The sequence below is a fragment of the Venturia canescens genome, chromosome 1 (assembly GCF_019457755.1).
Source record: "Venturia canescens isolate UGA chromosome 1, ASM1945775v1, whole genome shotgun sequence".
Classification (NCBI taxonomy): domain Eukaryota; kingdom Metazoa; phylum Arthropoda; class Insecta; order Hymenoptera; family Ichneumonidae; genus Venturia; species Venturia canescens.
In genome coordinates, this window is record NC_057421.1 from 34621522 (window position 1) to 34646684 (window position 25163).

Sequence of the window (25163 nt, forward strand, 5' to 3'; positions counted from 1 at the left end):
TCAAAGACCCTAAAAACAAGTTTTCACGATCAGATTAGGATATGCTGGTCACTATTCTCACGATTTCTCTAAAACCCTACAATATTTCAGGTCATTTTCCTTTTCCTCTCTTTTCCCTCTCTCTTTCTCGCTCTTTAGTTCTATCTGACGATCCTGGCTTATAGGCAGAGATTTTTGCCACAGGTTATACAACCCTCGAATTTATCTGTATAATGGACGTTGGACGCTCTCCCGTTCTCTCTCTCTCTCTCTCTCTCTCTCTCTCTCCTCCTTTCTGTACCCGTGGGGAAATGGTACCATCTGCAAATATCCCTTCATCCAGCCACGTGTGCCATACAAATTGAATTCTTACAACTTTCAATGATATGGTAATGTAAAGACAACTTGCCGACCGGACACTTGCCATAAGCTTTCCTATGTATTCCCTCTTCCTCCTCGTACCCATCGCATCTGCCTGGTATCGCTTTCCCGTAGTGCCCTCGCCATGTCCCCTCGCACCTAAATAGCGTGTGTCTCAAAACTGATGGTCGAGAATGCCAATTTTAAGGCAAATCCGAAATAACGATAGAGAATTCTCATTCCTTTTTCTGAACGACAGCGACCTCGACTTCGAGTTCTTGACGACCAAACACGCTTTTAAGGACTGATTTGCGCAATCACCAGACGACAGTTACTAATTTTCATTGTAACAAATGTTTATCGAAGTTTTCCGCTGAGCTATCTGTATTCTTGGACCGTCTCCAGTCAACCGGAGCGCCATTCGTTTTTGGAAAGACTCTCTATAAATTTGAGAGGAAAACGGAGACGATTTTGTACAAAATATTGGGTCGCAGAATCGCTAATTTCTATGACAGCATATTTTCATGGAAACTCTTGAAATGGAAATTTCAAGTTTTTGATTGACTTCATCGCATTATTGTGGGTCGCGCTCTTTGCCGATGCGGAGATTTTATTAAAGTTCAACTAGAAAACGCATTTCCCTGAATTTCTTTCGCAAAGTCAGCAATTCGTTTATCAATAACTTTTTCGTTAATTAATCCATTGACCTCGAAGCTATGGAACAGCATAGTGCAAACGTGGAATGTTCCTTCAGGAATACGATGAGGCCATAAAAATCTCTTTCGAAAAATTGGACGCATCGTAGAATTTTGCGTTTATCGTTACAGTGGTTCCGTGACCCCGTCATGAATTTAAGTACGAACAACGGTATTTTTGTATCTGCATATTTATCTGAACGAATATCATTTCGTTATAGGGAGATTCTGAATTTCTGGCACACGTCGTTCAAATGGAATGCCCCATGAAGAGCGCTGCCTATCGATGATCATTTTTTTGGAGGCCTTAATACTTTGAGACACTAAAAATTTCCCTGTGAAGATTGCATTTGATTATTTTCATAACCGCACCACTGCAGTTCCAAAGTCATCGAAGAAGAGTAATCAAAAAATGAGTAGAGTCGTCCTGGTTCCCTCGGGAAGTTTTCACTATTCAGAATGTAATTAATCTTTCATTTATTTAGTACAAAAAGTACAAACTTCGTGGTTTATCGTTAAGGGTTTATTTCCTCGGGAATTCATAGGCACGCCGGATGGAAAATGCCTGTTGTTGTCAGACACGTTTATCGTGTTCGCATGCACTTCGATCTGGGTTTGGCAAGGCAATCGGTACTTTTGTCACTGTTACGATTCATTATATCGCGCAGGTTCTTCAAAAGAATGAAATTCTCTTTGATTATAACAGCCTGCCTTTCCCGTTGGAGCTGCAGTCCTTTCGCGTTGTATAGGACGTGAGGACGAGATGGCGGCGGCTCCACATCCACAGTCGGAGTCGCTGTTCTCACCTTAAACGTAATGCTAGCATAAATCGCAAGCTCATGTATTTCCAAATTTAGTCGAATTTTTATTTTCAATATGATTTTGAAAAAAAATCTTTCCCCACTTCCCTCGTTCCATGTTCCATATCAAATTTAATATTCTGCAAAATGCATGTAGAATAATTTCGATCTGACGTTACATAAAATTTCTCACAGAACGGGGTAAGTCTAGTTTTTGCATATGCTAGTCAAATGAGTGCTAAATTTTCAAAACGATTTTAGACCGAGTTCAACGTACCAATTAAACTTATTGTTAGTAGATATGTATTCAAGCATGTTTTATTAACGTGAAAAAATATTTAAAATGATAGTTTTGCAAAACTATTAACTAATAGATGCAAATTTCCATGATGACACACTTTCACAGGTATTTTTCAAAGAATCATCTGTATTTTTTAACCGATTTTATTGCACCAAGTCTCATTTTGTTCCTCAACTGATCCTCTACGAATTCACCAAGTAGATTTTCCTTTAAACTCATTCCTTCGGAAATTATGAATGAAAAAGTTTTTTCGCTTAATGAACAATTAGCTGCAACGGTGAAACGATCAAGTTAAAAAAAAACAACTACATGGTGCATTCATAGAGAACCAGTTGACGAATAAAATGAGACTTGTTGCAATAAAATCGATCAAAAACGCAAATAATTATTTGAAAAATACCAGTGAAAATGTGTCAGCGTGGAAATTTGCATTTATCAGTTGATGGTTTTGCAAAACTAGCGTTTTTAATATTTTTACATCTTAATAAGATATGCTGTAATACAAATCCACTAACAATACATTTAATCGGTACGTTAAACTTGGTCTAAAAGCGTTTTGAAAATTTAGCACTCATTTGACTAGCATGCAGTATAGGAGTTACCTTAAAATGACCAAATCATTGAAGCCTCGCTCTAAACGTTCGGATAGAATTATCTTGAAAAAGTTACAGGCCAAGTCAGCTATGTGGACTATGATGAAGGGATTGAGCGTTATCGACGAAAATAAGTAAATAATACCGTGGCTTAAGGAAGTTGAGGCATTAGAATGAAAATGATGTCACCGCTTTTAAACCGATTGCATCTTATAAAGTGAAGCGGAAAAAAAAATCAGTTAAATTTTCAGACAGTTTAGGAGCGTCGTTGCTGAGAAAAATCAATAACAATTTGGGCCAAATAACATGTAATCTTATGGAAGTCAAGACATATTCAGTGATATCTCCGTTAAAAATGATGCTAAAAATATGAAATTTTTTGGGCAACATGAGCAAGGCTTGCCGAATAATGTCAATTTTTTCAGATTTATTAGGAGATTTGCTGAGATTATATTAATAATAATCTGTTTTCCGTGCAGTTTTTTGAGGCTAGGATCGTCACTGTTCGTGTTTTCGACTGAGCTTTCACCAGTTTTTCGTCTTTTTTTCCCCAACTTTTCTTTAAAGTGTATGCAACATTGCCAAACTGTAAACTGGCCTAACTTTTTAAAAGTACAGGTCATCACTTTTGGGTAAAAAAAATGACTGTACAGCCTCAACTTCCTTAATGTAATCAGTCGACGGTGATTATCATCACGAGCTTTTCACTATCAATTTTCATGGTTATTTCCTCGTAGTTATACCAATCGAACTTTTCGAATCCATGAAAGAACAATTTGTACCAATGAAATTATGCATTTTATGGAAAATTAATAATGTCGTCGAGGGTTTCTACATTATTGTGTTTAATGGGGCGGGAAATGAAAACAACAATGAAAATCTGATCTTCATTGTTGAAACCATCTTACGATTGCAGTCGAAAGCAGAGATCTGTCGATCTCGAGATGGAAAAATTTATATGAAAACGTTTTATTCAACTCATTGAATGGGGCTTGAAAAATTAATAAAAATATTCAATTCCTGGTAATATTACATAATTGATTGTATTTTTTTTGTAATTCCATTATTTTTATTGAATAAGTAATGATTGCTGATCATTCATAACTCTGCATGCCCAAGTATACAGTCATCAAGATTAAATTTGCGAGTGTGTACTTACTCTGGAGCGATGATGCTCGTAAGCTCGTTTCTGCATAGACCCGACTTCACTCAGCTGGTTTTTCTTACGAATATTTCGACTTGCTGACATTATTCAGATGTTAATGAAATATGATCGAAGTAGTTTTTAAATATTCCAATAATTCGATAAAACACCCAGAAAATGTTCGTGCTTTCTCACCAATAGACTGTTAATTCGATAAATTTTATCGCGATGTAGCGATAGCAACCAAAATTTGCAACGGTTATACCGGAAGTCTTGACAACATGCAGAGGAAAAATATGTGGATGTTGTGTATAATTGAGAAAATGTAATAATTGGTATTAAAAAATCATTATTACGCGTATTAATAGCAACATTTATTGTAATCTGATGAGAAAAACCAAGAAGTTGTGACCAACAGTCGATAAATAAGCTGTCTGAAACATTCCTACCGAACTTAACTAGAACTAAAACAATTCTAGCGAATCGTAAAACTTCACTATAAAACGAAGAATATAATAATGAAAAAACTACCGGATTTAAATTCTAGCACAATAATCAATTATTTGGTTAAATTGCTATCAACAGCTCTCCACCATGTGACAGACCACATCGATAAAATTGAGTTGATAACTTCTGTACTACCCGAACTTATGATGGTAAAGTAGAAAATTGTAGGGGCGATGTTGTTTTCCCCTGAAAAAGAAAGAAGGATGACTATCTTACCGACCGAGTTTGAGTCGGAGGGATAAAAATAAGGGAGATGTCCAAATCGGAGTTTTTGTGACCTCCATAAACTTATGGCCGTTTCTCCGACGCGGTTCAAACTCAGTTCAATTTTTTTCATATAGTTACGAGATAGGATGAACCGAGTTTAAACTCGGATTAACGTTGGAGAAAACAGGCATTAACGTGATAACTAAAATTAGAATCTCACCTTTCGGTGTTTGTTCGGTGGTTATCTGTGGTGCAATTGACACCTTTGGTACTCACTAGTTCAGAATATGCAACAAATTGTGACGAAAAGTCATGTTTGAAATGGGCGCTACCATCTTGATTTCCCATCAGTCTTTGCGAATTGTTTTTGAAAGTTTTGTTGATATTCGTTTCTTTATCTGCAGCTAATCAAAAGAACGAGTGATAATTTTTTCAAGTTATACACAACTATTTGCAACACAAGGAAACTCTTAGAAGAACGAGACTTGCATTGACAATTCATGAATATTTGCTCAGTACCAACCTATAAATGTCGCCTTCGTTGATTAAAAATTAAAAAATGAGAAGGTAATGAAAAAGCGTTTATTGACACTACGTTGCAACGATGTGTCGTACATCCTAATCGTTTTATTATCGCGTGCGACGTGCGGAATTTCAGATGTTTCGAGATCTAAGAAAAATTACCATCATTCTGACAGACTGCAGTAAACATGGTCGTGAAGGTCACGAACGGTTACTCGAGAGAATTAGCAACATTCGAATGCTTTTGTCTTTCACAAGGAAGCAAACTAAATGTGCGCACTGGGGTAAGTAGTTTTTTCCGATTGAAAGAATTCATTGAAATCGTTTCTCTTTCATATGGTTATATCTAATCTTTTCTTCAATATTTTCTATTGAATTAATGATGATACTTTAATTATACTCAAATCCTTGTTGCTTTCAATGTTTAATTTACTCTGTGTACTCTGACAATATCTTCGAAATTGTGTCTTAATTTTATCAGGACGTTTCTTCAAAAATGTGCTTGCAACATACACACACACATCCTATATTCATACATCGATGACGAATGATTTTCTATTTGAACACATATCACTTGTTACCTCAGTGACAGTGAAATGACAAAACAATGTTGTAACCTGTTGTCTCAAAACATGACGTAAGAAATGTCATGGCTCTAGTTCTGTGAAAAATTATACAAGAAAGCCCTCTCTTTCACTATCACAAGCAAAAACTTTTATTTGGCAACGATATAATCGAGATGTATAAAAACAGTTATTCAATATAAAATGAGAGCGATCAAGTCTTTGAGGACTCTGAACACAGAGGACGGAAACCTATAGCTCATCGATGCAAAATTCCAAGATTTAGTTCGGTTGATAAAATTTATAAGCTCCTGCAAGCTGCAAGTTGATTCAGATAATTCTGATCAGTAGTTCAGATCATTGAATATTCTCAATTCACGATCACCATTCTCTACCTAGCCAATCTCTATTGCGCCGATTCCTTTTACGACGATTTTTTTGTCTACGTCATCTGAAATCTTTGTTTGGCAACTTGGATCGCACAATGTCCCATGATATTGTTGAAGCATCATCTTTTTTACACAGATCCATTACAACTTGGGCCTTTTTACCTGTTGTGTAAACAGCTAAACACTTTCCAGCTGCCAAATTGTAGATTGGTGTGGCACTCTGGAAATAGGATACTGTTAGTAGTTGTGTGAATTTGAAGAGACAACACTACAAATTACAAATAACAAATTAATTGATATAACGTATGCGCACCGTTCCTTTGTGTCGCCATTCTTGATTGCCCCCCATTTCGTGACACTTTCCTAATTTTGGGGGTCCACCATTACTTTCCATGCATAATAGTTGGCCAAGAACTAATTCATTCCTGTCAGTTTCGTACCACATCTAAACGAAACAAAAAAGACTTGACATTTTTCTGTTTATCTATTTCTTCATTATTGTGAGGGCTAAAAATTCACCTGTGATTTGACACGAAGACAAGCAGCCATAATTAATTTTCCTCCCTTTGTTTTAACGTCTTTTTCACTTTGTATACAAAGATTACTATTAGAAAGGCGAATCTGATATTGATCAGTGTAATTTCTCTTTCTCGAGTGCCAAGGCTGCATTGGTCGTTGTTCTATCTTAGCTGATTTCTCTTTCTGATGTTGCATCGTTCCATCAGGCAATTGCAATTCTGGATAAATGGTCGAAAGGTACCAAGCAAAATCTTGACATTTTAAACGTTCACGGAGCGATTGGCGATCTGAGATATCACCGTAATCAATATTTTTTACATCTCTTATGAAATATTTTTTGTACTCGTCCATCCACACGTGAGCTACGCGCAAAGAATTTTTTAACATTGTCGATGGGTCGTTCGAACCGTACGGTCGTCGTGATCGAAAAATGTGTCCAACTCTAGAGCATGGAATCAACTCGATACTACCACCGCACATCCAAAGCTGAAAATATTATTTTTCAATAAATAAATTAGACTAATCACTTCAAAGGATGAAGAATTGATGGAGAGATAACTTTCAGAAAGAGTCACACACAACTAATTTTTTTTGTAAGTAAGTTAATAAAACTGCAAGGTATTCCTTACCCTGAATGAAATTTCCAAATTTTCTCCACCCCAAACTTCCATACCCGCATCATACTCGCCAAGCTCAAAGAAATATTCTCTGTTTATGGCAAAAAGTCCACCTGCCATAGTTGGAGATCTGTTGAAAAATGAAAGATCGACAAGAAGTTCATAGTGCACATTTTCTTGAAAATGAATAAAAATCGAAGTTTTAAAATTTGTAAGGCATACTTGATAGGCTTGACAAAGTCCTCGTTGTTGACAAGTGTACCAGAGGGTAAATTCTCCCAAGTGAAATGGAGGCCCCAATTGAAGCCACCTCGAACGAGAGGACTCGAGGTGTATTGAAAAGTATCTGCATTTATAATATCAATAACAGGCATTGGGACGATGGTTCTTGATGTAGAAATTCTAGCCAAAAGAGGCTCGATCCACATTTCGTTAACTTCTATGTGACTGTCCAAAAAAATAAGCACTTTGCCGGATGCTTTCCTAGCACCAAATATTCTTGCCCTAATGAGACCTTCTCGTTTCTCTGTCTTATATAATTTCACCCTTCCATCAAATTTTTCATTGACATATTTGGTCAATTCCTCCTGAAGTGCTTCACTGTCGCTGTAGTCGTTCACCAGTATTATCTCATGCAATAAATTTGTCGGTGTACGGTCAAGAATGGAATGAACCGATCGAAGTAATGTGGTATTGTGCTCATTATAGAAACATATGACGACACTGACATTTGGCAAGTTTTTTGGATACTCCTGTTGCGAACAAAGCTTATTACGAGTATCCGGTATTTTCCTATGCAAGCTCAGATTATCTGACACAAGAATATTGTAAGCATACTGTCTGTAGCCTTCCTCATGCTTACGCTGGTCTTCCATGTTGCGTATCATACCCAATTCCTCCAAACCTAAAATATGATTTTGGGTAAAAATTTGTACTCAAGAGATACATCCAAATTGATTTGGGCAAAAATAATGTTTGTTGTGAAGAATATATCCAATGGCATCACGGACACTTATTTACTTGCAGATTCACTCAGAAATTTAGGCTGCCATAAGATGTTAAACGCTTTGCCCCAAGTTTTTGTTTGTCGTATGTAAAATATAAATTCAGCTTCTGACAGAAATATGGTTTAGTGAATAAAAAGATCTTTATATTTGACTGCCACTTTCATGTAACAATATTTATCTTACGCTATAAACATAATGTAGGAATTGATATCGTTTTGACCATGCAGAGGCTATCAAATTCAGAATATTTTGATGAGCATTTTTTGAGTTAATTTAGAGTCAATATTTGGGAGAATGTGATCTGACCAATATTGTAATGAAATATTGAAAAGTAAACTGTAAAGTGTTGAGTTGTGATTGACAAAAATGGTATAAATGTAAAAATTTCTCGGTGCAACAAATTATTTGGATATTTCAACTACTACCATATCCAAGAGTGACCGATGGCTTAATCGGCACTGGCTGTAGTTTGTCTACAAGTTTTTTGCTGTTTTTGAAGCCATTATCTCCTTTTGAGTAGTAAACATCTTTGGCAAGATCATTTTTATCAAAATGATATATATTATTGTTCTGCACTAATCCGTTATGGTGATGATTGTTTTTTTGATCAAATACAGATTCCTTAAGAAAACGGGACACGTCGAATGCCTTTTCCGTTGGGTTAATGAGATTCGTATTTTGTGACAATTTTGAATACAGATACAGGCTGAATGCCCATGTCACAGAGGCTATAGCAATGCCTGATATAAAAGATGCATATCTCGTTGATATCATCTGAAACAACAAATTCAACGTAAAGAAAATTAACAATAATCTTGAGAAAAAAACAAATTTATTTCAAAATCCAATCGTTCTTTTGACAAGTAATGAATTTTTCTTTTTCACTTTTGAAATATAGTGCTTCGTCGTACGACGAGAAACGAAGTATTTTTGGAGTAAAAAAATATAAACTCACAGTGAAAATTATTACGAAACACACCGTTTTGCAATGATTAAAAAATGTTTATCGAATTATTTGTGAGCACATGATTAATTCACAACCATCGAATGGTTTGTACGCGCGGTGAAACCGAAAAATGTCATCACTTGCTGACAAGTGGTGACGTCGCCATTTTAAAAGAACAGCTGATTTCGAGAGCTGCATTCCATAAATTCCATTTACAATCTTATCAAATTCACGTATGAAGATAAAAATAACAGTCTCGTTTGGTCACGGAATTCGCTTTAAGTTATTAAGAATCTTGGAAAAAAAATAGGCAAATCATAGAAAATGGTTGGGGCCAGCAACTTGAGTGAAGAAATCGCAAAGCTTGACTATCGCCCCTGTGGCCTAATGGATAAGGCATCGGTCTCCTAAACCGGGGATTGTGGGTTCGAGTCCCACCAGGGGTACACTCTATTTTTTGAAAACTGTTTTACTTTTTTATTCTTTCACACCTTCACGAGTAATAAACGTTGTTATCATTTATACGGTTAAAAGTCTTACCTCTGAATTTGAACTCATTTTTCAATTCGTACACACATTGTTTGTTATCCTTCGATCACATCTATAATTCCATTTTGTTTGTAACATCAATAACAATCATTTTTGCTCTGTTGAATTGTCGAAGGTAAATATTTATGGTGTGGGATGGGATTTTCCAAATCGGAAAATCGATATTTTCGAGAAGTTTTATTTAAGTTTATTTTTAACAAATATATGCTATAACTTCAGACATATCTCTGTAACTTCTTTAAAAATAAATCACAAGTATCCGAAGCACAGTTTCGAAATGTATTTTTTTTTTTCATTTGGATTGTTAGTAAATAATATGATAATATATTGGGAATGAACTTTAACTCTTTGCTTTGACAGAAATTCTGAAATTTTGAACACTAACAGTTTATGTGCTTCTAATGGCTCCAATCACGATTGGGCTATCGGAAAATGAATAATTAGTTAATTTCGGAGCTCCGTCTGGTTTTTAATTAGGCAAGTTCAGTTTTTCCGTTCAAAGATTGTTTTTCCTCTGCAGCATAATGCTTTATGAACCGTGCCGATGGATCCGTGATTCCCTTGACCCAGCGTGGCATCCAATAGTACGGAATGAAACTTTCGGCGTATCCACCAAAATGCTGCTCAAAAACTCGCCTGGAAATCATGAGGATAGTGAACACGTCAACGGGGAAAAATCGTCTGAAACTGCAATTTAACAACGTTCACAAAATACCTGTAATAATAAGCTTCCTTCGTTTTTGGTGTACAATGCGGAAACGTAACTGGAGCCTTCTCCAGGTCAGAGTCTTGAACTCTTTCTTCAACGATTTCTTGAATGATTTGGAACAAAGATTTTTTTATTGACGCTACACCATCGCTGAAGGCTTCCTTGTGTCGCCATAAAATGTTTTGTGGCAGTAAATTTATTCCGTCGAACGATGACCTCAGCAAATGCTTCTCCACTCCGTCTTTGGATAAATAAACAAAATGAATAATGGAACTTCAAGATTTCTTTATCGAGGCTCCATGAAATGATGGCAAATTTGAAACGCTGCATTTTTTCATGTGCAATATTCATCAGTGACATACCCTTTGGCCTTCGCATCTCAGGATCGAGGGATAAGTAATAATTAGTGAATTGCAGATCTAGGAATGGAACTCTGAGCTCTAGACTATGGGCACTGGTCGTTCTGTCAGCTCTTAAACCATCGTAGAGGTAAATGTCTTTCAATAATCTGAGAGATTCATCGTGTGCATCTTTTGAGTTCGGGGCATCTCTGAAGTATATATAGCCTTGAGCCAACTCATCGGCACCCTCACCACTGAATATAACTGTTGTTTCCGTGTTGCGTTTTATGTAACGAGAAAGTATGTACATTCTGAAAATAATGTTTCAAGGCACAGATTCAATAACCAGTTTATCTATCATAAATTCTTTTACGAGGGAATATCAGTGGGACAAGCTGAAAAATGAGCATATTCTTAAAGGCCAAAACTATTTAAGCAAAAAAAATCGATTTTTTGCACACTCATATTTTCCCTTAATGAATGATCCAACAAAATTTCTTTGGTAAATGACTTTTGATTTCGGTAGAAATTGTTTGCAAATTCTGTAATTGAGAGTACAAACGATCATTGCGATTGAATTTCAAATGGACACAATCAAGTTTTCAATCTCTTTCGGTTAACGGGGAACAGGAATAAATGATTGGCGCAATTAGTAGAAAAATAGATCAAAGATTGAAGTTCCCCTGCCCCGAAAAGTATTGATGATCGTCGAGAACCATAAATAAATCGTATGCAAGATAAAAATTTTCGTTCCACGACCAACTCACGGATTTAGCGCAGCATTCTGTTTTCAAATTCGTTTTTCACCTTTAAAACCGATTGAATCTTCGTTTTTCTCTGGCGAATAATAAATTTCCAGATGAAATGTGAATATTACTTTGATTGCGCTCACCCTATGGATGCCCGAACTGTCGTAATGTCAAAAGTCTCGAGCGAGTATATGACGTCGTCTAAAACGTCGGCAACGTCCTTCGCCGTAAAAATGATCTCGTGGTGTTCGGTTCCGATAAAATCTGCGACCTAAAAATCGAAAATTGAAAGGAGAATAAAACAAACTCTTCATCCGTCGTGACGAAAATATAAAATACGCGCCTGTCTAGCAGCAACGATATCGGGACTGTCGCCCATGCCGATGGCGAAACTTTGAATTTTGTAAGGCAAGTTTTTCGATTTGGCAAGTTTTACGAGCAACGCCGATATCAAACTAGAGTCCAAACCCCCCGACAATAAACAGCCGATTCTTCTGTCGGCCATCAATCGCTTTTCAACAGCGGACGACAGTAATTTTCTTACGTTTTCTTGCACATCCGAGTTGCTTAAACCTGAGTAAATAAAAATATGCAAACAGTTTATCGTCGAGTGAAATACAAAAATGAAATAAAAATTTTATCATCTGGTACGAACTGTTCCATGGAATTGAAACTTGGAACGACGGTTTGTCTCCTGGTTTGTGGTAACACACACTCTTCATAAGTTTCGTTTTGCCGTCTCCACTCAATTGATACTGCTCAATGTGCCCTGGTGGAAAAGGTTCGAGGTTCCATTCACCAGGGAATTCTTTTGCGATTCCCACAAGACCCTGAAATAATGTTCGATCTCTTAGTTCTCAGCGTTTTTTCCAAATTTCAAAGACATAATAACGAATAAATGATTTTATCTCACCTTGCTCTCCGAGCAGATGCCCAATTCTCCATTGTTTCCGCGCAGTCTGAACAACGGCCTGACGCCATAAGGATCTCGTCCAATTAAGATCCTTCGTTTTTCAATGTCCAGCAAGCAAAATGCAAATACACCGTCCAGGTTGTTGGCCACATTTTCGGCTCCACCGTTTGCATACAGATGCAACAATATCTCGACGTCGCACTTTGTTACGTAGTCGTAATCGTGCTGCTCTATCGTCTAGTAGAATTAAAAATTTTTTAATCACAAGCAAATTTCCATTTTTCAAAACCTCAAATTCAACTTTCGATGCTTGAACCTTCAAGGCTCTGCAGCGAGATCAAAACGATTTTTGTTTTAAGGTATGACTGGATGGATAGCTCGACCAAAAATTATATCTGATTGGAATTTCCGTACTTCGTGATGCAATAAAAATCTGAAAAAATTCAACAACATTTGAAAAGCTATGAACAACAATTATCAATAATAATATTGCCCAAAAGTTAATAACAAATCTTTTAAACAATTAATTATTCAATCATTTTGCGGTGACCTGTTGTTTTTTTTTTACGAATCAAATGTGTGTATTTTCCGAATGCTCATGAATTTTTTCAGAATTTTCGTGGATTTTTGAAATTTCTTGAAAAAATTTTGAAAAATTTGAATTTTGGATATGTTTTAGAAGACATATTTACCATCAGTTTTGAAAAGTCTCAAGGTTACTCGATCAAAAATGTATAAATAGAGCCACTTAAAAAATTTAAAAAAGGGAATTTCAAAAATCCACGAAAAATCTGAAAAAAATCATGAGCATTCAGAAAAATGCGCACATTCGATTCGTAAAAAAACAAGGGTTTACTGTAAAATTGTTAAAAAATTATTTATTTAAACAATTTATTAATAACTCTTGGGCAATGTTATTATTGATAATTGTAATTCATAACTTTCCAAATGTTGCTGATTTTTTTCAGATTTTTATTGCATCACGAAGTACGGAAATTCCGATCAGGTACAATTTATCGGCTGGGCTATCCATCCAGTGATGCCTTGATAGAATTTTTCTCTTCTGCACTCGTTATCAAAATACAGTGAAAATTGAGCATAATGAGACCCCTTAATGACATACGAGAAACGTTTTATGCTTAACAGAAGATTGCAGTAATTTCTGACCCCGTTGCAGGTTTTGTGAAAACAAAGTGTAAATTACAACATTAGTACATAAGATAAATCGTATCGAAATTTATCATTACTCGATTTTGACCTGTATATCTTTGGCAGAGAAGCACGAATACAGATTATCACTACTTTATTTCCATCACACGTTGTAGCAAATTGGGTCACCCGGTACGAAGGGCACATCAAATTTTTGCGAAGTAGAATAAATAAACGGTCTTATCCGTGTTATCGTTTTTTTTTCCAATTGTAGTTCAAAATTTAAAAACTTTACCATCGCCAAAAGTAAAAGCTTTGCGGTTAAGACAGTTTCTACTTAATGGAGAGATTGATATTGAACGCAGTTCGAGAAAGTCCGAGAATGTCAGTAATTAATTTGGAATAGAAATGCGTTTTTTCCGGTAAATTGGGATATAATTTCATCAAAGTAGGGATTTCCGAAATAATGCTGTCAATGAAATTGATCAACGAGACTAATTTTTATTTTCAATCAATTTCTTTTCGACATTTTTCATTCTAATTGTGCTGTTTTCACTTCTATTGAATCTCTTTATTTTCGATATTCGTGGACACGAATATAATTCATTGATCGAAACTTGTTGTAGTATTCTCCAATCAATAAGTGATTGGAGATTAAGTTGAATTGAATATAATGAATTGAGGTGAGATTTCCGAACGAAATATCAATAAAGAACGTATGATAAAACTCATTAAAATTACTTTACCTTTTTGAAATTGTAAATTTCTCCGTTGCAAAGAAGGAATAAGTTGGGATACTTGCTGAGCCTCATAGGCTGCATTCCACAAAGGCTGTCAATAATTGCCAACCGATGGAATCCCAGAAATCCATTCTGAAAAAATTTTTTAGGTGACATTGAAATAATCTTCGGACATCTGATCAAATAATATTTTTCATTGAAATTTAAATTTATTCAACTGACCTTGACTCGTTTGTCGTATTCGATTCTCAGAGCATCTGGCCCTCTGTGGGATATTTTATTGAACTGATTACACGCGCACATTAACGAGTCTCCCTCAACACCGAAAATTGACCAAATTCCACACATCGTGCAAACGCTTGTAAGTGATGTTGACAAAGCTCTGTAGAAAAATTTACAAATTAATAGGGTAACTGGAGCACCCTGAAATACGATGAGAGTACATTACAGGACAACATTAAAAAAAAAGCCATGTTTCGTCATTCGGAATATTTCCCTAATGAAGAAAAACAAAGTTCTCACGATAATAACAGCCCTCGTTTGAGGTAGGACGTATTCGAGCTGTAATTACTACTTTCATAAAAAAATAAAAAAATACGTTTTCAGCACAAGATCGATTCAACTTGCTTCCAATTTGGCGATTGAAAATTCGGCAAAAATAAAAAATGAAAATATGTTTTATTTTTTTTTCATACCATGCTGCCAAATATTGTGTAGAAATTATTTTCATTAAAGTGGTTTGTCGAATTTCAAAGATGAGAAAAAATTGAATGATGAATACCTTTTTGATGTCGTTTCAGAAACAATTGAGCTTTTTTATAATTAAACCTGTCGATTTCCCAAGAATTCAAAAGATTATCTCCGGACGCAGTTTTGTCAACTGTACGACACAGCTGTCGGTCCGAGACTGACGGCTGCAGGGTCTTCACAAACGTGGCATGTGGCATGTATACACGTTTGAGACTGCTAGCATGTGGACTTTTCGGCGTGGACGTTCCCAGTCAACATCGGTGTAACGCTGACGCAATAATGCGAGCGTTTACGTCTAAAAAAACATGACGAGGGCGCTGATGGTTGGGCTGTGTATAAAATGAAAAAATTGTAACATTATTTATATTTCACGACTCAACGAATGTACGAATGAACGATTAACGGTACGTTCCGGGAATAAATAACGAAATTGAGATTTGAAAGAGAAAATAAATATGCCACGTGCTCACGATGGCAATGATATAATGATGTTAAATAAATATAATAGTTCAGTTGCACAAGTAACCATATGAAATGATATGATTTTGAGTTTTCCTTATCAATTTTGTAGAAAATATTTACCATGGTATGAACTAATAAATTGGATACTTGATGTGAGAGATGTAAAAAAACCACATTGTTTACACGATGTATAAGCAGTGCCACTGAGCTTCGGAATTTCGCCGCAAAAGCGACAGTGGCGCTGTATAAAAAAAGATGCGCCATGTTGGAGAGGAACACAGAGCCCAGCTGTTTGTGAAAATTCACGCAGCATGAGCCTCGTGTACAGTCAGCTATTTGCATCTTTTTCTTGTTCTCTTTGTTTATTACGTTCTCCCTTTTTCCTAACGTATGACCATAAAGGTGTTCACACAAGGGTATATAAGAAGGGGTAATAAAGAAACGACGTGAGGAGCAGTGAACGGGAAATAAAAAAGAATTTGTTGTTTCAATAATTCGTATGTTGAATTGTGCAGCCGTTACACTTATCCGGTAATTTAACGGTAATTTATTGAATTGTCGTTCAATACTTTTATAGATTACCCACATTGGGAGTTGCAACATATATCATTCGAAAAACCATCTAATATAAGCAAATTATTCACATATATCCATTAGAGAATTTTTCAATATTTTGAAATCGTATTGCAATTTTGTTGTCAGCTGTTTACAAGGCAGAAGTTTTTGACAATTGAAGTGGAATAAAATGTCTGCTATGTAAAATTAAGATTGGGTGGTAAGAAAGTTTTGACGAATTATCGCTCTCATAAAACTTAGTTTCATACAATAAGGTTAATCACGCATATGTGGGCCCTTCAATTATTCAATCGTTGTACAACTTATTTCTTTGAAATCTTTGAGAAATGTATTTTTAAAAATTTTCCGTGCATTATGAATTCCTTATTCCTGTTTTTTTTATTATTTTGTTCCATATTCCTTCCCGCGGTACATAAACGACATAAACCACGGAGACCGCATTGTGAATTCGCCTTTATAGCTGCGCGGCGCGAGCGGAGCGAAAGGCTCCTTCGCCCCCTTCTTCCTTTGCTCCCTCTCTCTCGCGCTCTTTCTCTCTCTCTGTCGGCTTCTCTTTCTGACAATTGAGCAGAAGTCACACTCGTCACACTTCTGGTTTCTGGTTAGTCGGCTCTCGCCAGGGCTCGCGTAAGGATGTGCGTGTTTTGCACGCTCTCACACCCGGTTACGAGTGCGCCAACGCGATCGACCACCGGAAACCCGTGGCCCGAATCACGTTATCCCAGCCACCGTGCACACACAGTCCTTAGAGTTCGCTCTTTCCTTTAATCTATCCTTGGTTTATTACAAAATACAAGGAAAATAGCTCCCTTTATATATACACACACGTACACACATGAAATCACTCTTGACATCAGAAGAAATATTACTAGAAGAATCTAGGGTAAGCTCGTAGTGGATCAGCGAGTGGTTGGATCGTGTGATTGAGTTTATGAAAAACAAGCATAAAAATAAACGGTTTATCTGTTCTACGAATGAAAAAGGGGGGGTGGGAAGAGACGAAAAAGTGTACCCCTTACACGTTATGCGAAGAGTGTTCCAGTAGTGCGGAAAAAAGGATAAAAAAATCTGCCGCAGCTGAATTTCATTCCGCCCTTGATTTCTCCTTTTACCCTTGGTGGTTTCGCGACATGAACGAAGGTTCTAATTGGAGTAGTGCTACGATCGTTTGTGGTGAGAAACTAAAGAATAAAAAAAAAATATTTTCAACGGGAATTCAAAAAAAAGCTCTCGCAATGACAAGCCTCGTGAGGGGTTTGCGAGGCTCCGGCCGGGGCTGCTGTCGCTGCTGCTGCCAGACGGTTTTGCGTGATGCGAGGGAAATTTGAAAGCCGGCCGGCTTTAACTTTTAGTATTCTTTTTTAAGGTAGCCCTTGTGCTATGCCACGAAACCAAATGCCAAAGTTGCTTTAAATTCATTCGTATTCCTCGTTACAAAATATTTTAGCCAATAGGTCAATATTAAGAGAAATTTATCCAATTTTCGCATCATTTTTCATTCGTAACTTACGCCATTTTACTTAATTTATAAATCAAAATCTGTTCAGTTGGACAATAAAATTGCTCCGTATGATTTATGAAATTTCCATTGTAGTTGTCTCGATTATAAAATAGATCAAATTTTTCATAAATACTGCAATGATCAAATAATTAAAATTTATCAAACCAAAAGAATTGCCGGATAAGTTGTAGAGGCTGAAATTTCAGTTTCATTGCCACATAGTAACTCGTTTCAAGAATTTGAATTTGGAAAAAGTTAATCACGTCTCGAAATAGGTGCCAAGAGATACAAGGGCTGCCTTACATCAGTCGGCCTAAAAATCGCTGCGATTTTGAGTGATTATAAGTGAAGTAACATTTTTAAATGGAGCACACAGCCCAAACGGGTATTCGGATCGTTCAATCGCGGTATTAGTGACTGAGAAGTTAGGGCTAAATCTTTCGAAAAAGAGTCAAGTGAATATCGGGATAGTGACGAACCGAACAGTGCGCCATCTTACAGCCAAAAATCGCTACGTCAATTTATTTCTGTTTGACACGCGAGTTCGGGTCTAAGGTAAAATTTCAGTGCTCCAGAGGAGAAGGAAAATAGTCAAGTGTGTTCCGTGCTTTCAAATATTTTATTATTTTCTCCTGTAAAGTGCTTCGCGAGTTTTCGTTTTTTTTTTAAACAAAGGAGAGAAGAATTGCTTGGAAGAACGACACGCCGCTGAATTCAAGGTAAACACTTTCCTTGGATTTCGTTGATTATATTCGTTACAATTGTTGTTTTATTTTTGTCACTATTCCACAATAGGCTCGAGAAAAAGTGAAAAAAGTGAAAAATTCATTGGGTAGTTTCCAGTAGAATTCAGGCTTTGATGCAAAGTTGCTAAATCGAATCTGCCCATGACGACTACGAATCGTTACCTCATTAAATAATTCGTTACTCGAGATCTCACCGTTTGATTTGCCCAACCGTCTCTCACCACGACGCTGAAGTTTCCAACGTTGGAGTCCAACGAAATGAATGAAAATAAAATGATTTATCCATCAGTTTTTTTTATTTCACGAATCATAATTGTGTAGATTGAAAAAATACAAAGTACAAATTCGACTGGAAATAAATTGGAGAATTGCTGGAATTATTGGACAGTTTTTTAGATCATTTCGTTGGGCTCCAACGTTGGAAACTTCAGCATCGTTCTCTCACCACTGTTTTTGTTTTCCGCCTTACATCTTGTGTACCTCGAGGGTGACCTCGGACCTCATTAATACTGTTTCTCAAGAAGTGCGAGCTAGGGTACCACGTGTTCATGGAATCTGACGAATAATGTAATGATATTACGGCCATTTTGGACACTTGGAAGTATTATTGCTATTTAAATTCGTCTTCACTTGTTTTTCATTTGAAAAATCGAATTAAGGCGCGGTTTGGGGAACACCAGAGAACGAAATCTATGTTCTCTCTTTCAAGGTTATTCAAGAGTCTTTGAACCGTTGCTGCGGTCGCTGTCGTCACTTCACATGTAAAGAATGTTTGTGTACACAAACGGACTAATTTTTTTATTCCTTCTTGTCGCATACCCCTCGAAATGGTGTGGTGTCAAACAACCAAATGGAGTTGATCAAAAATGACTGAACTCGAGGTCCTTTTTTTCCTGCGCGGTGTCTTTTTTTTGCTCGTTATTTAAGGTACAATTTATAATTTTATTGGAAAAAATGGCTTTTAGTGTTTACTAGAAAGCTGCCAATTTGGACGTTTCTTTGAAAACCACTTTGTTTTTATTCGTATTGGAAGCCATTCGCAGACCAGATTAAACCGGAATTGTTGATTTACGCTTCACGCACTCGTATTCTCGCAGTGAAACGACGACGAAAACAATAATTCAACAACATCGAAACCCGCTATCGAGAACCTTTGTTCACTCAGCTCTACAAAATTAACGGAATCTTCTAAATGTTTGAAAATCTCAAATCTGGTAGTCAATTCCTTTCTCGAAGGTCACGTCGTCCTCTAATATCTGACGACCGGAAGCTTTCGTGCTTGTGATAAAAAAAGTGCCACCAAGCGCGCTCAAGGTCATCCGCGTAATTTATCTCACGAAGAGTCAGGTCAAGAACTCGGTGAAAGCAGTTGGGTTCACACTCGGAGCTCGCTTTTTTCATTTAACGTTCTTCTGGAGACAAAAATGAAAAAGCAAGCTGTGTTATTCAGATTTTCAAAATAATTACCATTTTCAGAATGATTTCAAGATTTTCCAGGGCCTCGTGACAGAGACGAATCTACGATTTTATTTAATCCGGAACTCAACGAAGAGCTTGGACATGACGGTAGTACATAAGCAGAATGCTCAAGTTTGTGGTTCGTGACGAGGCATACAGTTGAGATAATTCAGTTGAAAGCACTCGCGAATGTGAATATATTCGCGAATGTTTTCATCATAGAACATTTTTTAATTCATATGCATATGCAGTGTATTTTAACATCGATTTTATTATACAAGAAATTCGGGAAATATGCCAGAAAGAATTTCCATGAAAATTATTCGTACGACCAGACTTGGTAGATTTTTAAGCACATAAACCGTTCAACTGCTTTTGCATACGAATTGTTTATATTTTCATGGATATTTAAATCTCCATTTTTTATGCTACTCCAAACTCACTCCACCCTCAAATAGGATTCGCTTTGAAATAATTCCCGAGCAGAAATATTTTCATAGAGCGTCGAATGTGCTTCAAAAAATGTCTGCCCTGAAATATGATGGCTCTGGGATGATTATTATTCAGCCGGAGGGACACTTTGGAGCAGGCATTCATTTCGGAGTAGAAATATTTGGAGGAATATGACGGCTCTGCGATAATAATATTTGTAATGGAACGAAATCGTAAATCGTAAAAAGCACGATTTTTCGGTTTCTCATATTTCACGTTTTGAATTTTTTTTCACTTCACAAAATAACGACAGATTTGTATTTTTTTAAATATAATGTTTTTTCATGATTTTTTCTTACATTTTTTGTGATATGATCAAGAAACAAGGGACCATCAATGTACTTGTTTCAACCTTTTTTTCTCTAGGGAAATTTTTGAGATTTAATATTTGCGATAGAACGGAAATAGGAATGTTGAGAAGTGGGGCACAAAAGTGAGGTGCTGGCGATGGGAGAGTTCAAACGACTCCAGAAGGAAATACGCAGGAACACTGAAAAAATGAAGAAACAGAATATTTCATAACGTCAAAATTTGCTTCATTATAGAGTGCAACAAAATTCTCTGATTCACCGAACCCCAAAAAATTCATGCGACTTTACGATGATTCGATCTTTGTAACTTTTTTCAAGCCCCCAAATTCAAGTCTATTCCAGAAAGATCATGCTTTACTGAATGAATTGAAATTTATTCTCCCCATCGTTAAAATTATATGTAACTTATTTGTTGAGATTGATTAATTTTTAATACAATGATAGCGGTTAAAATACTTTCGTAGTAAAATCGTCGAGCAAAATGTAACAACAGCCATTTTCTATTTGTATGCGTACGCATATATCTATATTTTAAACCAGCTGGCTCATCGTGTTATCAAACTACCACCGTTTGTGTCGTTATTACTCATTAACCTCGAATAAGTGTTTTTCTTTTTCCATTTCCAAGTCATTTTCACCGGTAACATTATATTTTCTTATTCTCGTTTTTGGCTCTTCAAAGTTGGGAGGATCCCATTTCAACGACGCTGAAGTTTCCAACGTTGGAGTCCAACGAAATGAACGAAAAAAACGTTTGTAATTCACCAATTTTTTATTTCACGAATCGTTGGTGCACCTTGAAAAACTACGAATCGCAAATTTGGCAGGAAACAAAATAGGAGAATTACTGGAATTATTGGAGAGTTTTTTTCGATCATTTCGTTGGACTCCAACGTTGGAAACTTCAGCGTCATCCCATTTCATTAAATCCAAATCGTCGATATTCGTTAATTGTTTTCTCGACAACTGGACGGTAGATCCGATAATAATTCCGGGAATAGTTGCGCGGTGTATATGTTTCTAGCATATTTCCAAATTTCAACTCTTAAAGTTGAGTTTATGACGCTGAAGTTTGCAACGTTGGAGTCCAACGAAATGATCTAAAAAAATTCTCCAAAAATTTCAGTAATTCTCCAATTTCGTTTTCCGTCCAATTTCCAATTCGTAGTTTTTCAACCTGCACTGATACTTTTTGAAATAAAAAATAGGTTAATTAAAAATATTTTTTCCCTCGTTTCGTTGAACTCCAACGTTGCAAACTTCAGCATTATAAAAATGAATATTAGAAAGAGTGCACCTTGTGTGTGCCCACACATCTCTATTTCATGTTGATGAGTGAATGTCTCTGATTCGGTCTAACCACCTCCTGCGTGGGTTCGATCCTTGACTACGCAATTATCGTTTCGTCGGAAGTCACGATGGAGAGACGTTTTCGCCACAGTTACGCGAGCGCCTGGCTCGTATAATATCTGAGAATGCAAATCGCGTATCGATCACGAATACAAAATCAATGACGTTTAATTCATCCGTTCAATGTTCAGTAATGAGTTATCCCCACAAACGCGATTAATAATAACACCGCTGTCTTTTCATTCCACTATAAAAACAGTCTGATCGTTGTGACCACTCTTTTGAATGCAGTCTTCGTTTTATCATGCGTATCAACCGTTTCTCGTTCACTATCGTTCGCGCATTTATTCCGAAACACCGACTAAATATTCAATCAATGTCGCGGGAGAGTATTGGCTGACGAGGTGTCCGAGTGGCCTCGCTCCGCGTACGTACATACGTCTCTTAAGATGCATTGACAGTTTTATAAAGGTCCAAGCAACATGTACAACGCGTCCGAGGTCAAACGATCGAATGAATAACGATACATCGACTATTCGTTGAGAATATGCAACTATTATCTCACGAAAGATCGTGGAAGCAATTCTGGTAAGATTCCAAATCATATTGGAACTTGCATCGCGGAATTGAAGGAAGTATTTACTTTCTTCTCGTTTCTGGCTTGACAACTTTGTCGCGCGATCAGCATTCTCAAACTCGGCGATCCCATCAATGCTTGATACGCAAACTTCGGTTAAAACTTTTCAGAAAGTTGGCTATTTTTTTGTTCTTTCGATCTTTCGTTGCGGGGAAATCATTTTTCAAATTTACGTTTATTTCTGAAGTTGAATTCGTCGATTTGGGATCATTGGTCTGACAATTTTCTCTTCGATACCAAATTTACCGATAGGAAGCTCAAGTTTTTGTATGACGCTGAAATTTGCAACGTTGGAGTCCAACGAAATGATGTGAAAAATCATCCAATAATTCCAGTAATTCTCCAATTTCGTTCCCTGCCGAATTTGCACTTCGTAGTTTTTCAACCTGCATCAATACTTCGTGAAATAAAAAATTCGGTGAATTACAAATGTTTTTTTCGTTTATTTCGTTGGACTCCAACGTTGCAAGCTTCAGCCTCGTGTTTTCGTCGCTTTTTTAAAATTTTTTATCTCACTTCCGCAGGAGATAAGCTTCAATCATATTTTCGACTATAAAATAGATAAATATGAGAGACTGCATCTTCGTTTTGATCAATATCATGATATAATTGATTTATCAAAAGCGATGAGAATTTGCCATTTGTTGCACCCACGATTGTATACTAATTTCGAGCGACAATCTGATTTGAGCTCGTTTCAGGGCTTAATTAGAACAAAGTTATAGTTGAAGGTATTTAATGATATGGTTAAAGCTGACGGTATCGTCGCACCTTCAAATTGACTTCGTTAATCATTTCTGCTTGTGGTGACTGAACGTACATCGAACCCAGTAGCCTCACTCCTTCAACTGATGCATCCAACGAGGTCTGTGGAATATACACGAATTTGGCGAAATATTGAACTTACTCTGTGAACGAGGCTGAAACAGGTCAAGCAGCAGGTCACAATGCAACTCGTGCAATGCGTAATTTTTTAATTTCACAATCACTGCAAAATCGAATTATAAATTATTATCGATTTTTACTGTATCGTTCGAGGAACAAAAAATTTTATGGCGCTGAAGTTTGCAACGTTCGGGTCCAACGACATAAATGAAAAAAGCATTCGTAATTCTTCAAATTTTCATTTCACAAATCTTTTGTGTAGGTTGAAAAACTACGAATTGCTGATTAGGCAGGAAACAAAATTGGAGAATTAGGAATTGTTTTTTTTGTTCATTTCGTTGAATTCCAACGTTGCAAACTTCAGTGTCATAGGGCGTAACTTCCTTGCGAACGTTCATTCGCTTCATAAATCATCTGCTGTTCGTCCTGGTCAAGGTTGCTACGAGTTTTCGGATTTCATTCCGTAAGACGGTGAGATCTTTGAATCGAAATCTATTTTTAAATTGATTTTTCTCTCGATTTTTCTTCGTTCGAATATTTTCCGTTTGTCATATAACAATCCCCGGATCTTCTTATGTTCGATCTACCGGAGCATCTGCGATCCAGATTGATGAACTATTGAAGCTTTGCTGTTACCGCGTGTGGTTTATTTCATAGACGATTAGAGGTCGATAACGATATCCAGACACGTCTCCTCAATTCCCGCCACTCGTTTATTACATTAATGCACTTTGGTCTTAACGACTTGACGAGTAATGATTCATGAGTTTACCAACACACCGATACAAGCAGATAACAATTCACGATTCTAATAAATGGAAAATGGAAACTCAAAAAATTACGCTCGCGAAATTACTTCGGGAAAGCAATTATGCGTAATTAGTTCGGGCAAAAAAACTTCATCTTGGAATTCAACAATAATCATAAAATTACACTAAGCACTACTTATACGGATACTTTGAAAAACGTCGTTCGTTTGCCATTGCTCATTGAGTTCGAGACTGAATTGATAATAATTTCGATTCGTGAAAAGGCGATGATACTGATGATCATTAATCTTCGTGTCATCTTTGTGATCAATCAAAATTTTACTCTTCTCATTGTTGCCTGATTTCTTTCTCATCGTAGATTAAGGAGTTTCGGTACAGAAGTCTAAATATTAAGAAATTGATTAAATTTGGTGATAATGTTCTTCAACATCAAGTGCGAAAACACAAATTTTTTCAAAATTTTCTTCTACCTAGTTATCGAGTAATTACGCATTAAAGCAGATTTCTTATGCCTGGAATGTATACCTATGGAAACGCTATGCTTATACACGTGAACTTTAGTGATCAATTACTCGATAACTGTGTAGAAGAAAAATTTTAAAAAATTTGTATTGTCAAATGTGGCACTAAAGAATATATTCACCAAATTTTATAAAATTCTGAACTTTTTGAAATTTTTTTACGTTTTTAGCATGGTTTAGCATGGCAACATTGTATCGCCTGTACCGAAATTCCTTAAGGAAGTTCACGCGAATCTAATGGAAATCGAATACTCAACTTTAAGAATTGACATTTGGAAATATTCTGAAAATATACAGCGTGCATCTATTCCCCCAATTATTATAGGATTTACCGTCCAGTTGTCGAAAAAAACAATTAACGAAAATCACGTTTTTTGAAGGATTTTATACAGGCTCTTATGGCAG

At 36.4% G+C, this 25163-nt stretch overlaps 3 protein-coding genes, 2 long non-coding RNA genes and 1 other non-coding gene across 11 annotated transcripts in view; 3 read left to right on the forward strand and 3 right to left on the reverse strand.

Annotated features, from left to right (window-relative positions):
- Nucleotides 1–4224: 4224 nt before the first annotated feature.
- On the reverse strand, nt 4225–4970 carry LOC122409735 (uncharacterized). Its single transcript, XR_006260747.1, has 2 exons — nt 4807–4970; nt 4225–4565 (listed from the first exon to the last, which is right to left on the reverse strand). It is a non-coding gene; the product is annotated as an uncharacterized lncRNA (long non-coding RNA).
- Nucleotides 4649–10680, forward strand: LOC122409730 (uncharacterized). 2 transcript variants are annotated; one of them, XR_006260744.1, is made up of 4 exons: nt 4649–4854; nt 4991–5153; nt 5245–5392; nt 10219–10680. It is a non-coding gene; the product is annotated as an uncharacterized lncRNA (long non-coding RNA). The 2 variants fall into 2 exon arrangements; XR_006260742.1 differs by lacking the exon at nt 4649–4854 and having other exon boundaries at nt 4983–5153.
- LOC122409705 (polypeptide N-acetylgalactosaminyltransferase 35A-like) lies at nt 5800–9532 on the reverse strand. Of its 3 annotated transcripts, none has more exons than XM_043417454.1 (7): nt 9159–9312; nt 8626–8977; nt 7419–8100; nt 7209–7326; nt 6580–7065; nt 6374–6505; nt 5800–6280 (listed from the first exon to the last, which is right to left on the reverse strand). In XM_043417454.1, exons 2-7 carry the CDS (start codon nt 8975–8977, stop codon nt 6119–6121), a joined length of 1932 nt encoding a protein of 643 aa, XP_043273389.1. In that variant the 5' UTR covers nt 9159–9312; the 3' UTR covers nt 5800–6118. The 3 variants fall into 3 exon arrangements, with proteins under 3 accessions (XP_043273389.1, XP_043273396.1, XP_043273408.1); XM_043417461.1 differs by having other exon boundaries at nt 8629–8977; nt 9159–9311; XM_043417473.1 differs by having other exon boundaries at nt 6105–6294; nt 9159–9532.
- TRNAR-CCU (transfer RNA arginine (anticodon CCU)) lies at nt 9523–9595 on the forward strand. The gene has a single exon. It is a non-coding gene; the product is annotated as a tRNA-Arg (tRNA).
- Nucleotides 9861–15744, reverse strand: AsnS (asparagine synthetase). Its single transcript, XM_043417484.1, has 11 exons — nt 15632–15744; nt 15081–15378; nt 14522–14681; nt 14306–14431; nt 12411–12647; nt 12153–12327; nt 11841–12070; nt 11641–11768; nt 10770–11059; nt 10414–10648; nt 9861–10334 (listed from the first exon to the last, which is right to left on the reverse strand). Exons 3-11 carry the CDS (start codon nt 14645–14647, stop codon nt 10172–10174), a joined length of 1710 nt encoding a protein of 569 aa, XP_043273419.1. The 5' UTR covers nt 14648–14681; nt 15081–15378; nt 15632–15744; the 3' UTR covers nt 9861–10171.
- Nucleotides 15745–16700: 956 nt separating this feature from the next.
- The window catches only part of SNF4Agamma (SNF4/AMP-activated protein kinase gamma subunit), a 134364-nt gene continuing 125901 nt past the window's right edge, over nt 16701–25163 (forward strand). Inside the window, exons 1-2 of one of the 3 annotated variants that reach the window (XM_043432232.1) lie at nt 16701–17453; nt 17864–18307. The gene's annotated coding sequence lies outside the window, so the exon portion shown is untranslated. Of the gene's footprint in view, nt 18308–25163 lie in introns of all 3 variants that reach the window. The other 2 variants (XM_043432240.1, XM_043432247.1) reach the window with 2 other exon arrangements.

Coding starts and splice junctions, on each gene's coding strand:
- LOC122409705 (XM_043417454.1), bottom strand. CDS start 8,977: ATGATATCAACGAGATATGCATCTTTTATATCAGGCATTGCTATAGCC. Junction 7,327..7,418: donor GACTTTGTCAAGCCTATCAA/GTATGCCTTACA, acceptor ATTTTTCAACAG/ATCTCCAACTATGGCAGGTG. Junction 6,281..6,373: donor AATGGCGACACAAAGGAACG/GTGCGCATACGT, acceptor TCCTATTTCCAG/AGTGCCACACCAATCTACAA.
- AsnS (XM_043417484.1), bottom strand. CDS start 14,647: ATGTGTGGAATTTGGTCAATTTTCGGTGTTGAGGGAGACTCGTTAATG. Junction 12,071..12,152: donor AGTTTCAATTCCATGGAACA/GTTCGTACCAGA, acceptor TTATTTACTCAG/GTTTAAGCAACTCGGATGTG. Junction 10,649..10,769: donor TGAGATGCGAAGGCCAAAGG/GTATGTCACTGA, acceptor ATTTATCCAAAG/ACGGAGTGGAGAAGCATTTG.